The sequence below is a fragment of the Netta rufina genome (genome assembly GCF_964035555.1).
Source record: "Netta rufina genome assembly, chromosome: 8".
Lineage (NCBI taxonomy): Eukaryota > Metazoa > Chordata > Aves > Anseriformes > Anatidae > Netta > Netta rufina.
In genome coordinates, this window is record NC_140131.1 from 9,665,633 (window position 1) to 9,684,124 (window position 18,492).

The 18,492-nt window shown below is 36.1% G+C and overlaps 1 protein-coding gene across 4 annotated transcripts in view; it reads right to left on the minus strand.

The window, feature by feature from the left end:
- MAST2 (microtubule associated serine/threonine kinase 2) overlaps positions 1-18,492 on the minus strand; it is a 189,874-nt gene that overhangs the window by 152,619 nt on the left and 18,763 nt on the right. For all 4 annotated transcript variants that reach the window (XR_014618647.1, XM_084290754.1, XM_084290755.1 and 1 more), the window contains exons 2-3: positions 17,455-17,602; positions 13,583-13,725 (exon numbers count right to left, since the gene is read on the minus strand). Coding sequence is in view for 3 of the 4 variants with exons in the window: in XM_084290754.1 (XP_084146880.1) it covers positions 13,583-13,725; positions 17,455-17,602 (291 nt within the window). In the remaining variant the exon portion in view is untranslated. The remainder of the gene's footprint in view (positions 1-13,582; positions 13,726-17,454; positions 17,603-18,492) is intronic.

An 18,492-nucleotide genomic window follows, 5' to 3' on the forward strand; every position in this document is an offset into this window, starting at 1 on the left:
CAATTATTTTTGACATTTCTTCCTCTTTTCAAGCCTGGATAAAATTGGCCCGAGGCTTGGAAGTTGCCAGGAAAGACGGAACAATTGCGCTAACTTTGATTCCCTACCACTGTTCAATGTTTCTTGCAGTCATAATCATTTACGCCATTACTTTCAAATTTGGCTAAAGCCAATGCCAAAAATACATGTGCACCCATAGATCTCTTCCAGCTCTGGAGAGACAAAATGATGTTGAGAGACAGTTTGATTACAGTCAAATACAAAGCCATAATTTCTTGGTCATGATTTTTTGCTCTTCTGAGTCTTGGCACCATCCCTAGAGAAAATTCTTTCCATGAAAAATAAGGAGAGTCTTTTCTATGTGCATCAAAAAAGAAGCTTCTCAGAAAGCTGGTAACATACCGAGTCCAACAAGATCCAGGACAAAACTAATTATGGCAGGAAACTACATTAGAAAATGGGGAATTCAATTCTACCACAACATTAGGACATCAGAGAGGAAGAAAACTGGCAACCACCAGTAGCAATCCACAGTTGCATGCTGAAAAATTATCTGCTAATGTCTTAGTATTGAAAGGAAACTTCCAAAATTGCCAATATCAACTAAAAAAGCTTATATTGGCAGCATGATCTCATACCAGAATGCAAATCAGTACAGTCAAGGTAGAATTCAAGGGAGGGAGACACTTTCCAAAACAGGTGGTGAAGCTGAAGAAACCTCACTTTCCTAAGGTTTCCTTCTGAAGACATGGAAATGGAAAGCAACTGAACAGAAGTGTGAAGTGGGATGAAAAAAAAAAAAAGTGACAATAGCAGCATGATTCTAAATATGCCTCAAAGTTATCTGGCATCAGCATCAGTTTATTGGAGAAATTTGCTCTGTTCCATGCTACATGGAAGAGCCTTGCTCCTGAACTTCCCACAACAGCAGTCCAGTTTTATTCTCAGTACTGCCTTCAAAACTCTTTTTGTAACAGGAAGAAGAGTGGAAAAGTCCAAAAAATCCATTCCTGCCCAGCCAAGCAAGAGTTAAGGAGTAAACAGGTTACCCAGGAGGTTTCAGTGCAACCAGCACAATGTCAAACCCAGGCAAAATAATTATTTTAATCCTGTATCAACTTTTCCAAGTAAAGTGCAAAAGTAGAAATAACATGTTGAGACTGTTATGGAAAATAAGGTTCCAAATAAATCGCTGCCATTTCTGAGAAGAGTTCTTAGGTGCTTTTGGATAGGGGGAGTGAGGGAGGATTAAATTACTGCCTCTGCTGATAAAGTAAACATGTAAACATCAGACTTAGAATTCTTTGGAGCCTTTAACTTGCCAACAAACTACATTTCTAAAAAATGTATCTCCGGGAAGCAGCGAAACTGTCTGGATTAAGAACCAGCCAGCCAATTGAATTTTAAAAAGTAGCTGTCAGAAGAAGAATCAGTACTGAATAGGACCATTTTGTGTCAAGAGAACAGTCATGCATATAAGACTATTCAGCATTTTAATTGATGACCTAGAAATAAATATAAAACCACTGATGAAAAACTTACTGTAAGAGCAGAGTATACACAGTGAGATCAGCACTGTCAGGGTTATCTGAATGACTCGGTAAGGCTGATCTATTCAAATACTGTTTAGATACAACCAAATGGTTAATTGCACTTGTTACAGGCAACTGTAGCACAAAGGGAACACCTGCTTGTCTAACTCCACAGATCTCTTCTGGATCCCTTTTTTTAAAACAATTGTACCACCTTTGCCAGTTTCCAGTCCTCACCTACTGAAACTATTTTAAGCAATAGGTTACACAGCACAATTAGTGGTTCACATGTTTCATCCCTGAGTTGTGTCTAAAGCTGTGTCATTATCTTCTTTTATTCACTGAATTAACAACCTCCTTTATCCTGCTTTTAACCACTCCACTTTCCTTCAAACCATTCTTAACCATCCTTTGCAGGTGGGAAGAGGAAACAGCATTTCTCTGTGCCTCTAACAGGAGGTCCTTAACTAGGTTCCCTAGAGACTGTAAAGGAGAAGATCTCTGCTGAGGTTCCTTGCTCTTCCACAAGCTTTCTCCTAAATCAGTTCATCTTCTTGAAACTGTAAGAAATTTTAGTAGGTTTTTCTGATTATTTTTAGTTCTGCCTGCATATATTTATTTCAGTTGCTATTAAAGGGTGGCTTTTTGACTTAACATTTTGAACTAGAACTGAGTGCTGCTAAGGATAAAAGTCATACTGCCTGTATCTCTGCTCTACACACAAGTAACTGAAATCTTCTCCCACTAAGATTTCATTCTACAGTGCCCGAGCTTCCTCAGCACGCTGCAGTCAGCACCACTTACCCTGGTCATGTAGTGGGTAAAACAGACCCCAGATTACTACTACTTAATCAGATCCAGGTTTCAACGCTGATGCAGTTGAGTGGGGGGTGCCTTTAAAAACACAGCACGGCTCAGCCACAATCCCAACACATTTCGTCTTTCCCACTTACTTTTCTTTGGGGACAAAATGCTGGGACACAAGAACTTGACGTAAATGAGACAGACAGACCTCAGCATAAAATGCTCAAATTCTGACATGGTTATGTGATTAAAGTAATTACCCAAAAAACAGATAGCAAAAGAACATAATTTTACTTGAGGCTAGTGGGTATTACTATATACTTTCTACTCCTCTAGACTGAGGTATTCAGCACAGAGCAGCAGCTCCTAACAAAAAGGTTGAGCTCAATTATGTAGCTTGGGTGGAATCAAGTTAAATCAACTTCCTCCATTTTAGTTAACACAAAACAGAGTTTAATCATCCATTCACTACTTGCTCCAGAACGTGAAGCTGTGATTACCTACTTTTAAACTCCCAACCAACCAGAGAAGTTTATCAATGAGCAAAGAAAAACAGAGCTAAAAATTACTTAAGGCTTTCCACTATCATTCTCAGGTGGAGATTTCATAGAATACAGGCAAAGCTTGATGCTAAAAACCTTTGTTAATAATGGGACAAAAAAAGAAATTAGATAGCAGATGGAAGGTCATGCATCATTAATGTACTTAATTGAAGAAGATATGCACCACAATTCTTTTCTCTTGAAATTACTATAATTTGTAGTATGGTAAGACAATCTTGTACCTGTGTTTTAAATTCAAAACACCCCACATTTTAGCTTATTTTGAAAGCCAAGTTATTTGGGAGAATTAAAGTAAAACAACAAAAACTTACTTAAAACAACCAAATGGTTACTTAATTTTATGTTGCAAATGGTCGTTTGAGCAGAATTGAAGAGCTCATGGGTGAAAAGCTCATGATTCAGAACACTTCATTTGGCAAGGAAATACTACAGAAACAAAGGGTGTACAAGAACGTATGATTAAAAATAAGTTTGGTGCAAATTTTGACCAACAATAGATCTGTAATACATGTATAAGATACAACACTATAGCTTTCACCTTAAGATCTCCAGACCAGTAGCCCACAGCCCAAAGAATGTAGAGTGGAGAGGAATTAAGGAGGTCACAGAAGTATACTTGTACACAAAGCAGTCTAACTCATAACTTTTCTAGCTACTGTCAAATAATGAGAATGAATATTTACTGGGGAAAGTTTTTTCCTGTTTTCTGGAGGTAGGGGAAGCCACAGAGAAATATAAATATAGGAGAATATAGTAGGAACACAAACTTAGGGCCATCAGAATAGTCAGAAGCCTTAAAAAAGATCTGGGTCTCGCTAGAGGTAGCATAGCATACAAAGCTGCAAACAGGCAACCAAGGTTGGCAACACTGATGAAATGAAAACTGTAATGAACACTTTGACCTTTGCCTCCGACCCCTGGATTCTTGACACAGTGATAAAAACACTATGTATTTTCCTTGGCAACACTCATTAAGTAAATTAGTTCAATTATCAATATTCAGAAGATTCAAGATGCAAATTTGCCAAAACTATCTCTGCAGAGTTACCTGGTTACATTTGCTTCTCCCAGAAGCCTGTATGAAAACTTCAATGTGTGCAGTGTAACCATATTTGTGTAAACTAACAACAGAGCTGCATACCTTTAACACAAAGAGTACCAAATACTTCCTTCTAATTGTGAGTGTAGACAAATACAGAAACCACCTTAGATTTAAAGTTGCACATTTTATTTAAAATCCAAGGCAGAGAATGTTAGTTTCAAGTTTCACACAGTACTTTGCTTTCATGGGCAAATTATGCAACTCTGCAATAGGGGTTCATCACGTAACTATTTTTTATTGTTGCTATACTATATGACCTCATTAAAATAATGAGGTTTGAACATTCATATCTTCAATTAGAGCTTTGTGGCTTCAAGCAGTTAAAGAACAAATGCTGCCATTAACCTAGAGAATACCCCTCAAATACACACCAAATATATTAACAACGTTACTGAATCATGAGGTCATTGTGAAAATCTAAGTCTCTGTGGATTCCATCACAAAGCAAAATCTTGAGGATTTTAATAGGATATTATTTAAGGTATAAAATTAAAATCTCTCATTAAGTTATCTCAACAGCTCATTTAATTTATCAGGCTCAAAAATATTTTAAAGGTTATTTTAGGTTAATTACATTTCACATCCTTTCATGACAGATCTGAAACCCTGTACTTCTTTCAGTCCCGTATTATAAACATTTTCCCCTTGCCAATAACTCAAAGTTCACACTGACACACATTTTTGCATACTTGCACTACAGTTTCAACATGACAGCATTTTATGTTCATGATGTACACAGAATCCAGTTTTATTTTTTTCCCAAATGGAAACTTGGCCGCTGCAATAAACAACAAAAGCAAGAAGCACCTCAGTCAGTTGTTCCTCACTACTTACTTAAAAAGACACCTTAGGTAGATTGGTTTATTTCAAACACACAACACATTTTGCTTTTACATACTTAGCCAGCCACAGCTGTTTTTCAGTGAACAAAATTTGAATCAATCCAAAATGTTGCAATAATCTTCCTCATATATTCTCAATAATAAATGACGCTTTGAAAAAACAACCTGGTAGTTACTCCTAGTCCTAGTTTGTAAAGGAAAGAACTATAGATACCGACTCAAAATCAAGACTGCAAGTGTAATGGTTATTCTGATTTTATATATTCATGTTCTCACAGACTTCAGAATCTGAACAATGCCTTGACCAGAATCAGTAATAGGTGAGTGATACAGGTACACTATCTATAAAGTGACTGCAGGAATAAGTTATTTCATAGCCCTGTCCATCTGAGTTTTCCAACCATTAATAAACTGAGCTTCACAGAAAATCTGTGAGGTATGCTTTCCTCCCAGTTCTACTGATGACCAAGTGATTTAACCTCTCTGTATCTCAGTTTATCAAAGTTCAGATATGAGGATTGTTGCGTAAGCCTTAGGCTTTAGTACTGTTTCAGTTACAAGGCTGAACTTATCTCTGCCAAGTGATAACACCTCTCCCCCTCTAGTAATCTCAAGGCAATAAGGACTGTAGATTAACTCTTCAGCAAGATTCTGAGCTACAGCTGTTCAGAGGCGAAGCATATAAACAACTGTATTCCCATTTTCCTCAAAGCAGTAAAATAAGCAATCACCGAGTCTCTAGAGCTGTAACTGTTTGGCTGGGAAGATGCACTGCATGGCTTGGATAAACCAAAATAACACAGTAGAGTAAAACACACCAAACAACAAAATAGCTGCCAAACACAGGGGATTACGCTACTAATTTCTAGAGCATTTCCAAAGCTTTTGTTAGTCACAGACTTAGGAGGGGTTTTTTATAGGTAACTTAAAGCTCAAAGCAGTCTGTATTACTGGAACAAAGTAGCTTGAAACTCAGGCAACCAAAATATCACATGCTTGAAAACTGACCTTCTTATTACCTACCGCATCCTAGGAAATAGTTACCAGATGCAGAAGGCAGCTATATTAAAATACTAAATGTGGACATCTCATGCAGCCTATGGTAACACCTACAAAAAAAAATAATATATATATACATATATATACATATACATATATATATATATATATATATATATATATATATATATACGCGTATATGTATATAAGGAAATTTCTGAATATTTTAAATTTTTAAAGTTTGTTTGCTTTTACTGTCTGCATCAGTATATTCTTATATAAAGGCCAAAAGGAATCACAGAACACTCTTATGGAACAAAGTATCGTTCCAGTGACAATGTATATTCAAGGCTGTCTGAATAACTCTTTGTATTGTCTTAAGTTCCTCACACCTCCCCAAGAAAAAAAAAAAAAAAAAAGCTAATTTTCCATGCACACTACAGCAGTTTCTCACTTTACACCTACAATAGCACTGCTGTCAGGAGCAGAACTGACTGCGTGTGCCAAAAATCAATTCAACATATTCATAGACAAAAAGTAACACACAGCATCTGAAGATAATGAGAACTGCAATCATTCAAACTGACAGTCTAGTGCCTAACAATTATCACAAGGCAAGTTTTATGAATTCATATTTCCTATGATGACAACCCTCAGGTTACAAAGAAGGGTGTTCAAATTTTCTTTCCAGTATGAAAACTCCTTTGAGCCAATGAATCCACTCCAAAATGAAATTCACTTAACTGGAGTTAAAAAAAAATGCTGACCTGAAAAGACTTCATAGCAAGTTGCTGACTGTGTTCAAGTACTATGCACTATATATTAAGCGTAACTTTGGTACAGAATTTGTCACAATTATTTGCTATTCTTTATTCAGATACACATTCATTATTTAGAATGAAATTTCATAGTGAAAATCCTAACAGGACTATCAGTTTTGAATGCCACTGTGAAGCATATGTTCCTGAATTTATCATGAAAATATGCAGGATTATAGCATATGCATTTTACTTTTCCCACCAGAGATGCCTTAAAGCTGTGACAAAGGTAAATCTCTGCAAGCACCCTAGGCATTGCCTAGTGCTCAGAATTTCGCTCAGAATACTCAAATATGTTCAAAGAAGCTCTTCTGCAATTTGCTTATAACAGCATTTACTCCTCTGCAAAAGGCCTGATTCTCCCCTTCTCCACACTATCAGATCCTTCTCCTCACTTTCAAGTCTTATCACTCAGCCCACGCCAGTATGTTCAACCCTCCACCCAGAACTTGCTCCCCATCTCTCCCTCAAATCCAGTCCCTTCAAGAAAACACAAGTCTGGACAGTGCTTTAGTTCTTCAAGCAACACTTACCTTCTATCTCATCTCCTCAGAGCCACATCTTCTAAAATCCATAACTTACCCAAACTCTCAAAGATTTGCTCATAGACTTCACAGCATAAACAAATGTAAATTGTTAATTAGTATGCATAAATTTAGGCTTCACATAATCTTAATCTGGAAGCCCATTTACTTACCATCTCAGGCTATTACTGCTATTTTAAAACACAATTTCCATGACTTCATACAGTAATAGATTTAATTCACATAACCATAGTCCTCTGCTATCTTCTACTTTTCTAACAATATGAGATTTGTACAGTCAAATATTAAAAGTTCTTTACACCCTAGAACAAGTATATGGTCTTCATGAGCTGTAACTTTAATTATTTTTGATTATTTTAATATTTTTGATTATTTTTCAGTTAAAAATATTTTCAAATGTCTTCAGCAACATTTAAAAAGTCAACACCTTACCTCCTAAAACACAATCAAAAAGTAAGGTTACCTATAACAAAACATTTTGGAAAAAGAGCAGCTGCGTGTTTCAGAACACACAAATGTAAATGAAGTTTTCTCATCAGACTCAAATGTCTGCTCCTGTGATAAGTATGCAATCAATCAGCAGGAGGTAGCTCTACACACAACTGGCATTAATGGCTTGTCCCCCAACTACTGCTATATTTTTCAGTTAAAAGACAGAGATTACATCTAATTCTTTTGCAAGGAGGTAGAAGCCTAAGCTCTGTGCACTCACATCACTGTGAGTATTCATATCAAACAGAAAGCTAGAGAGTGCAGTGGAAGACCAGCTTTGCAAGCTAATGCTTGATTTGCTAATCCGATACCTGCAAGTCACCACAAACTCTGTTCCTTCCAAGGCCTCATCACTGTGAAATTAGTGAATAATCCTAAATAATACACAGAGAGTCTGTTAAAGCACGGCAAAACAAGGAGGAGACCCAGATACAGAATTTCCTTTTATAACTAATAGGGTTTTGGAAGCAGAATATAAAAAAAATTGAACTTCTAACTGCACTGCATTTCAGCTGGATTTTTCAATTGTTAATTTCCGTAGTGAATTTGCAAACAACACACTGTTAATGTCCCCTTCTAGCTTCGGTGCACAGGAAAAGATCTCGCTCTTCTTTAGGTTGGCCCTGTAGCAATGGTGTCATTTTGTGTTGAAAATGCAATTCACTATGCTGAGATGAAACCTCCAGTACTTTAGCACCACCTAGCAGGTCATCGACCAAAACACAGTTAGGCAACACAGCTTTTGACCCCCAAAAAAACGCTAAAAACAATGATTGATCTATTTGCCTCAAAAAAAAAAAAATAATAATAATAATCTTATTTTATTAACTATCCTAATCACCAACTTTCTGTTACCAGAAAACCACTGTTGCAAGCCATGGTGCATTAAAATATGAAGCTAATTCACACTCCAGCTAAAAAAGAAGCCAGATTATTAGCAAGTGGTTACTGTAGAACACAATCACACAAATAGTATTCTTGTGCTGCAAAATCACAATTACCAGGATCTCTGAAAACCTTTTACTAAAAGTTACTTACGTCTCAGGGTTAAACTATTTCTCTCAATTGCTACATGCCCACCAGCAGATGGCAGAACATCACCGCAAATTCCTCACCAGGCTTTCCAGACATCAGCAATTGGTTTTAGCCTTAAAATGAATATAAAGAGAATTATCTACATGGTGGCTTTACAAACCCAAACCTGTAGCCCACTAGCCACTCTCCCTGGTAGCCAAGAATGATACAGAGGTGAGGCACAACCTTTTGTAATAAAGAGCAGAAAGAGCAAACTGCACAGGGGCAATACACTGCCACAGGAGGTTTATATACTGGGTACAACTGATTCTATTCCTAATACAGCTATACTAAATCAAAAGCAAAGGAATGAAAACTCGGAAAATCAACAGTGAATATTCTCTCCTAAAAAGCACACCTCAACTTGAATGTCAAAACTAATACTCCACAGTGTCAAGTCTGTCTTAATTACCAGGTTTCCAGCACAGGCTCCCACCCTGCCCCAAGGATGACCATTTGCCCCATTCTGCTCAGAATAACCTAATCCTCAAAGCTTTAGGTAACTGAACGGTCAGGATAGATGAGGCTGAATGGGGGCTGTCACCGGCTCAGTATAATTCAATATGGGAAGTTTTTCAGTGTGTTAGTAATTTCAAGTCCTTGCATCTGAGACTTTCTGTCCTCCAGACTGTTATTCAAAATCTGAGAGGTTTTGTTGTGTGGGTTTTTGTTTGTTTGTTTCATCTACTTCTTGTAGAACAAGACCAGGGAAAGGCAAACTTTCTGACATACTCTACAACATGATTATCTCATTTTAACCATTACCTTGCAAAGTGAACGTAAAACCATAAGTCATTTGAAATTATTCTCTGAACAGGAGACTGACTCTGGAAGGAAACCTTAGAAGTCTGTCATCAGGATTAACAAAGCACCAACAGTGTAGTCACCAGACTTCATCTCTGAACATGAAAAAATGACCCAGACCATAGATTGTGTGGTACAGAGCACAAGGAAGAAAGTTTATACCAACAAGAGACCTGCCACTAAAACAGAATCCTCAACCTTATTTTCAAAAATTATGCTCAGTTTTCAGTTCAAGGAGTACAGGGAGCAGTTCAGAAAACTTAAGTTTGTAAGAAGGAAAGGGAAAAAAAAGGTTCAAAATTTCTTTCACAAAAGTATCAAATTTTCCAATGACAGGCTTCCTTGAAGTGTTTTCCCATCACCACAGTTGGCAACAGGAACATGCATGGTTTCTTATTCTTGGAACATCTCTAATTTTTCCAGGCACTAGATAGTGAGCAACACATGAGGGATGTAGCCCAGGAGTTGGGCTCGATGATCCTTGCAGGTCCCTTCCAACCTGGGATACTCTGTGATTCTAATTTATGGGTAGCACACTATTGGATGTTCTTTCACAAAAAGCTGGAGATGGTGCTTGAGATGTGCTATATGCCAAGGGAACACGCACACGCACACTCCTCTTTCTCCACAAGCATAAATACATATTTGGCAATGGTGTGGTACTCCAGTAGAGCAGCCTATCCTTAACAATAAAAATTAAGGGAAAATCATCCCTTGTCCACCCATACACACTCCAACCCTGGAATATTAACACTTTGCGGCATTGAAGTAAATTGCTTTTGGCAATCAAATTCACTCTTAGAGTTTTGTCAAAATAACTGTTTGCAAGAAGACCCTCCCAATTCGCCTCCTCTACAACAATGTTCTCTTCTCAAGCTTTTTCCTTTCTAAAATTAACAAGCCCTGATGCTTTTCATGCCTTTTTTTTCATAAGAGAATGCATCCTTATCCCCAATCATTCTCATCAGTTGTCTTCAAAGCACAATCCATACCCTAACTCCTTTAAGACAGGGAGTCTGCAAGCCAAGTTTTCAGATAAATGAATCCCCAAACTAAGTCATGAGAGATTTTCCACATTATTATCCTTCTGTTCCTTATACACAATTTTTCTATCCACCACGCCATTATTTTTTTTCCTTCGTTTTTACTATGTTTGAGTCCTGAGACCAGAAAACATCAGAGATACTCACAACAAAGCCTGTGTCTATTCCCCCCAATTATTTCTTTGGGTATGTTAGGGAATTAAATTCTTAAATATGGAATAAAAATCATAGGACACTCCTCACCAGGAAGTCCATCTACTACAATCACAAACGTGTCTTAGAGTTCATGATGAACTGATGGTAGGAAGTCCTTACATATTTAGAAGGCACACAGATCTGATCAACATCACAAGAGCACTCGGCATTCAGGCTATGATGGCTTCCTTCTCAAGTCAAGGATCTAGTAGCAACTGCTATGCAGGCACATTAAATCAGATTATCACACATGCAAAGAGCTGAAAGGTTCTAACAATAAATTATGGTTATGAAGTTTAGCATGTTAGAATATCATTTCCAATTCTTGAGCTGTTGCTAATAAGTAGCCTAGCTATCAGTCTTGTTTCAGAAGCTACAAACTAATTTCTAAGCAGTTGCTACCATTAATTTATTGTTTCACTTTGTAAACAAAGTCGGGAAAAAAAAACACACAATTTAAGCACTAGAGAAAAAAAAAAAAAAAAACACTACTAAATACCAATACATTGATACCTACAGTACCATAAAGTGGAAGCAGAAATAACGCACGTAGCTCTGAGTATTATGCCTTTCCAGTACCACACTCTCATTTCTCCCTAGCTATGCTTCTATTGTATTAGTAACAAATAATAGGAGAATTAAATGCTCTAACAATCAAGGCTGGCACATTAAAATGACACTCTGCATTACTGAACCTACTCATCTCTTAATAGAGCTATTCTTCTAAGAAGATTAATTATACTGGCAAGAAACCCTTTGCTGTTCTAATTTGTGAAACATATTTCAATACCACAAGCATTATTAGAAGAGCTGCAAACACGTAACTAGCTCCGAGATCCCAGGACTCACTGCATTTAATTAGGTGTTCATCCTGTGACCGGCTCTTTAGTCATTGCTTTAGAAGCCCATTTCATATAAAAAAAAAAAAATTAATTTCTGGGCTTAATTAACTGCAACTGCAATTAACATACAGCCCACCATAAACCATACAGAGGTAGGAAAACGGCCATATACTTCAGTACCTAGCAACAACACAAAAGGACTAATACTGGATTTATAGCTAAATTTGTCTGCTTTAATTAGAAAGATTATTATTTTAAAATAAATTATTGACATTGCACTTCATATCAGAGCATTTGATAGACAGCACAAACACTGCCATGACAAACTGAAAATACATCACATTAATATGCAGCACTACCATGCAAACACATCTGCAGCCCACTGAATTGTGCAGAGCTGTTAAACAACAAAGCAGGATTCCAAATTAAATATCTGAGAACTAGTGCTTTGGTTTAAAGCACAGCTATTTTCATTAAGCTATAAAACTTCAAGGTATTTGCCTACCACCAGGCAATAAATCTGTATTTTAATGTTTTGCTTTTTCCCTTTTTCCTCTTTTTCTTTTTTTTTTTTTTTTTTTCCTCAAGACCCCACCAGATAAGAACTTGGATGCCACTCTCATGTGCCAATTTTTACTTCTATTCATATAGAGAAATTACAACCACTGCTAAGAATAAATATTTAAGACTAAAACTGATAGAAAAGTATCTACTGACAGGCACCAATCTAAGACAATACAATTAAATCAAATCAATGCAGTAGCACATCTAAAAATGCTAAGACTACAAACACTTCATTGTGAAATTAAAACACAAACACATGGATTTTTTAACATCAAAGATTTTAATTTGTTTTCAAATCCTGGTGGTACCAAACTGCCAAGGATTCACAAAAAAAGTCTAACTGGTAGCAATCTAAAGGCTACTACATACAAGGTACAACATTTAACTTAAGGGGTCATTGCTTCTATAAACTAGAAGCATTCAAAGGGGTCATTGCTTTTTACAATATAAGAAACATTCACCCAACTCCTTACAGCCCTATATGATGGTGCAGTTAACACACCAAAATTTCCTCATTTCCATAACACTTGTTATAAGGACAACACCACGGAAACTCAGAAAAAAAATAATAAACTTCTAGCTTTGCTTTTAGTTTACCATTTATGAGCAATTTATGTTGTATGTATGACTGCTCGCAAACAGCTGATAGCTGTCTTTTCCTACTCTTAAACTTCTCTTCTTCTCCTTGCACTTCAACAATTTAAAATAGAGGGAATAAGGAACATCTAAAAACAGAAGTTATGCTCCTTTTGGTTTGCAATTCCATCTATAGCCAATTGAATTTCCTTCCCACATATAACATTCTCTTCTTAGAGAATGCTAATTTAACAGATGCAACATTCTTCAAAAATATATTCATTTTTACTAAAGCCATTTGACAGAAACCATGCAGAACAGCAGATGTCAGTTCCAGCTTTTCAATTCCATGGACAGTTATTCCTTTCAGCTTCATCCCCCTAGCTGCTCTCTAGGGAAATAGGCCAAGGTAGCTACTCAGAAAGCTGCTTCCCAATTAAACTTGTTTCAAATGGTCAGGTTCCCATGCTCACATCTCTTTAGACTTCCACTGTTATATTTTTCTTTCAGGAATCAGGCAGCTTAAGTAGCATCAAGAAAGAGCTTCCCCAAAAAAGAAATAATTCTTTGTTTGCACGATTTTTTCCTTTTCATTTTTTTTTGTCAAAAAACGGGATGAATACATTCTCCTCTTAGTTCACCTCTAGCCCCAAAAAGTGGGCACATGAACAAAACGAGGCTTTCAATGAGAGGGAGGAGAGAACGCAAGGTAAAAACCATAGCACGGGATCACACCGCTCTTGATTTATAGCATTAAATCATCAAGATTATTGCCAGACTTACTCACCAAGCCAGCAGTAAGTGAAGGAGCAGATTGTCCTAGAGACTGATTTCTCATGCGGACCAGGTTTGAGGTATCTCCAGGTGGCTGCCATACTGTCTGTCCCACTCCACTGTGGACACTATTTGATAACGGAAGTAGCTGTTTTCCTTTAAAAACAAAACCAAAATACTATCAAGTTATTTTTAAACAAGTTTACAAATTTATAATACCATGCTGATAACAAATATTGCATATGTAGAAAAAATTGTTCATAAAAAGGCAACTTAAAAGTTTTGATTGGTTAGAACTTGAACAATATACTACTTGTGAATTCATTACCTTTTATAATTAAATATTTTTAAATTATTTACTTTCATTATTAGGTAATGGACAAATCCAAAATCTTGTAGAAATGGACTTTTATCACTTCATACCTTTCTATAATGTGTACTGCTTAAAAAGAAAACAGCATTTGCTGCCAGTTAAATGATTTATTGCCCTACAGAGAGGAAATGTTCATGTTACAAAATCCTTCATGTATAACTTTAAAAATTCTCATGAAAATACACTCATAATTTTACAATATTACCTCTTCTCAGTAACTTAGCCAGTCTGATATCCCTGCTTTCCCAAACTACTGCAACATTCAGCAGCAGATTTCATTCAGCTCTGGTCAGAAAATAATATATGTTTAACCATTGTTTTGTTTTGAGTCAGGGATCAATATTTTCTCTTTAAGAGAAAATTCACTGGTCAGCAACATCACAGTATCCTAAAAGTAAAACATTTTGTATTTTTTCCAAGCCTCCTTTGCATTTCACTAGTACAGATGCTGATCTCCCATGCTGCACACACAGCGAGAACAGTAGTTCCTATCTCAACAAGCTCACACCATTGTGCCTTCCTGCAGGAAGTATACAATAATCACTTAAGAGGATCTGCTCAATACATTTTTTTCTAGTCAATATAAAACTGTTTTGAAAATGACAAACTGTAAATTTCCAGAATAAGAAAGAAACAAAGTAAGTCAGATTTTGACTATATCAGGCTTGACAATGTCCTTTTATGTACAATGTCATTCACAATAAAAAGAGAAGACAGTCTAGCAGTTGAAACACGGGTGAAAAAGCGTTTAAATCCTGATTCCACTATTAGCTTCCAAGTGACTTCCCCTGTAACTCCAGTCAGACTCTGTAATTCAATTTTGCCATCTGCAAAGTGGGAGCAAATTATATCTCTTTTCTCTAAATATTAAGATTGTCAGATTAAATTATTTCAATGTCCAAAGCTCAAAAATGAAGTATGGACTGTTAATAGTAAACTATCCTAGACATTACCTCCCATATTAAAACAGTGCAAAGCACTTATTTATATATGGAAAAAGGAAATAATAGTTTTGAAACTGTCTGTGCCCTCCCCTCTTTCCCCTTCTAAGCACAGTGAACATGGTTGCATTCAACAGATTACTACATGCTCAGATTCATAGGAATCACAGGAGACTAAGACATTTGTTGCAATCAATAGTAGGAAGAAGCCTGCATCTTTCATCACATATACTGCAGAAAACACTTTTTCTCAGCAGGCTATTCTTTTGCAAATTCTTCAACTTGACCTTAGAATTAAATGTGGAATATTACATTTGTTACATAAAAGCACCTACAAGATTTGGAAAACTGTCAGTGTGATCATCCATGATTTCATGTGGGTGATGGTGGTGTGTTTTATTTTTTTATTTTGGTTTTGTACCTTGGCAATGTTAATTTCCAGTAATAGTTAAAAGTAATGTACTAATAACTGCACATTAACGGAATGAGGCAAAGTATGAGAGATGAGAAGGCTCAACTTTGGCAAGCAAATAAAGATCCAACATATTAGTACCTTTTTCTCAGTCCCATTCTATCTGCGTACAACTATGGACAAGATTTTTGTGGTTTGCTCATTTTCAAATTATGTGTAAATACAATGACTCTGCTTCTCTGCAGAGGTCTAAAACTACAGAAACGTACAATGCTGTATTTATCTCAGTAAAGCACTAGCAAAGTATCCTATAATAGCAATTCGAAGCATGTGATTATCTACCCATTCAAAATGCCAGTACTTGAGAGCAAGAATAACATATGATATAGTTATCAATATCTCCTTTTAGTTCCAGAAAAACAGCTCATATTTAAACAAAATAGAACTTCTTTCAGGGAATCAAGAAGCCACCTACTGCGTAATCTGAATCCAGGATGACAGTTTTAAATCAATAGTCAAATCTCAGCCATCCAATTTGCATGCACAACCATCTATTTCATCTATATAGAAGTATTACTCAAATTGATTTGCTTCTGTCACTAAAATAAGTTGGAATTATTTTCAGGATGGAGCTTGAAGCTAAAGCCTTTCCCTACCATGTCTCAAGTCCTACATACATTCCCAATACCTGCATTTAAAACATATATCTAAATGTCTACATTTCCTTTATCCAATTGAGTTAAAATGATCTGGCTGGGGCTCTTTTCCCCATCCTGTATCAGGTTATAGCAGACTGAAATTTCACTAAGATGCAGCAACAAATTGTGGAGGACATTATCGTTTCAGACACAAAATTTACAAGGATTTTATATCCAAACAGAAAAAAATATATTTTTTTAAAAATATAGAACTTCTCATTTTCCTGCTTCCTCTTGCTTACTTCTTCTTTTATTCTCCTCTAGTGATTAACCTACTTTAAAGAACAACCTTACTTGCATACAAAACATGAGTGAGTTTCCATTTTTCAAAAACAACCCATTTATTACAAATAAAACATTAAGACAAGGCCAATCCAAAATAAAATGTACATACTTTACTGCTTATTTAATTCCATTACACCCAGCACCTCAAACATTAGTATATTTATCTTTCTCCAGATAAAGGACGGAGGGAACAAAGCTTTTTGTATTTTCACAATCATATAACTCAAGCCCATGCTACTGCCAAAATGAGTGGTTCCGCTCTCTTCCCCTCCCACCTGAGAATTTCAAGCCCTTCTTGTTCTTGCTCTAACATGCAAATAGTCAAACAGTCAGCCTAATTAGGGAGGAAGTGGGCTAAAAGTTAACCCTAGAGAAGAACAGTGGTATTCAGGCAGATCAGCTATTTCATTCTAGACCGATCATGCAGCTAGCTCTATATGATCTAATGCTGATATCACAGACTTTAATACAAGCTCTAAATAATTGTACAAGCATCCCCTCACCCACGTATGAAGTCTCCAAAGAAGTGAACTACTGAACTTGGCCCAACATTTTTGACTCATTAGTTGATTATGTTCACTCCATGGTTCTACAGTAGTCATGAAATAAATTTTCTGATAGAGCTGAAAACTGCGCTCAGAAAAAAAAAAAAAAAAAAAAAAAAAAAAAACTAATATAAACTGAAAAATAGGTATTTTTTTAAAGCAGCATTTTTACTTTGTATCACGTTTTGAATCCAAAAATATATGAAATAATTTCAACGTGATATAAAAGTCAGGTTCCCCATAAGAAACAATATGGCAAAGTAGGCAAGCTTACAGTCAGTGATGACTTTAGAAGTAAAAGAGGTAAGAATATATCACTGTATTGCCTGAAGTCCCACCACTCCCTTCTTTTAACTTTGCACATCAAATCTTAGCTTTTAACTTTTCACTCTGGCCAATATGTAGAATTTCATGCCAAATCCAGCTCTCTTTTTCACTCTCTTCTATCAATACCTCCTTCTGAATCTTCCTCTTATATAAAAACTTGTATGCCTTCCTGTCAACAAGAGGTCGCGTCTAGTTTTAAATAAATGTCCTATCAGTATCTTTTATCACAACTGTTATGCCAACAAGTAATACAGAGTATTTTAATAGTAACGAATTGTCATACGGTCTTTACAAAATGGCATACCTGACAAAGAACTTGCCAAACTACCTCTGCGTAGCTTGCAGTCATCTTGACTTAGCTGACGATGGAGCTTAGTTTTCCCACCAGATGAAAAGATGTCAGGATTGCTGAGCTTTCTGCAGCGCAAGGGAGTGGACTCTGTTACTGTTTCCTGTACAAAGAAGACAAAGTAGAAATTTGTAAGTGAAACCTCTTGTATCAATTTCTGAAATATACTATCTCCAAGTATAAATGAGACTTGATTATTTATGTGTTGTTTTTTTTATTATTTTTTATTAAGCAGACTATTCAAAAATGTAAATCCCCCTCTTTTGTGCCACTTATCTGTGCTAAAAGCACATCACAAGACCCCAGTCAAATATGCTTCTTGAACATTATTGTTGTAAGGCTTACCATTAATATGAGTCAGAAAAAGGCAATTACGCTACAGAAATTATTAGCAGTTACAGCACGTAGGTAAAAAGGCCAATGAAAAATCATGCTCAGCTTTGATTTAATCTATTTCCTACTAAAGTAAAGAGGATTATCTCTGGATTTCTTGAATATTGAATATTTGAATATTGAATATTTGTTCCTTCTAGTCTATGAGTAATATACAGACAAAGAAACAGTTCAGATGTCTAATTGCAACCTGAATCTCCTAATATAAGTTACAGTTCAGCAGCTCTACTACAAGAATATACATATCACTATATAATAATTCATTAGGATAGAGATCATTCTTCGTGGAATGTCTTTGTTATTACTACAAACAGAATTAGACATGTATTTGTCAGAAACACTCCCACACATGTAAATTCCTTTCACAGCATACAGCAAACTTTCAATCAAAATGGAAATAGGTAGAAGAACAGCAGTGAACACAACCACAGCTTTTCCCTCATGCATTTAATTGTTCTGGAGGTGTCAAAGTAACTCACATTATGTGCCTGAAGAAAAAGTACAAGCACAGCTATCATATGTGGTTTTGAAGAAAATGTAACACTTTCCATTACAGCCTACATAGATGCACTTGGTCAAGTCTTCCCTTCTCTGCAGCTG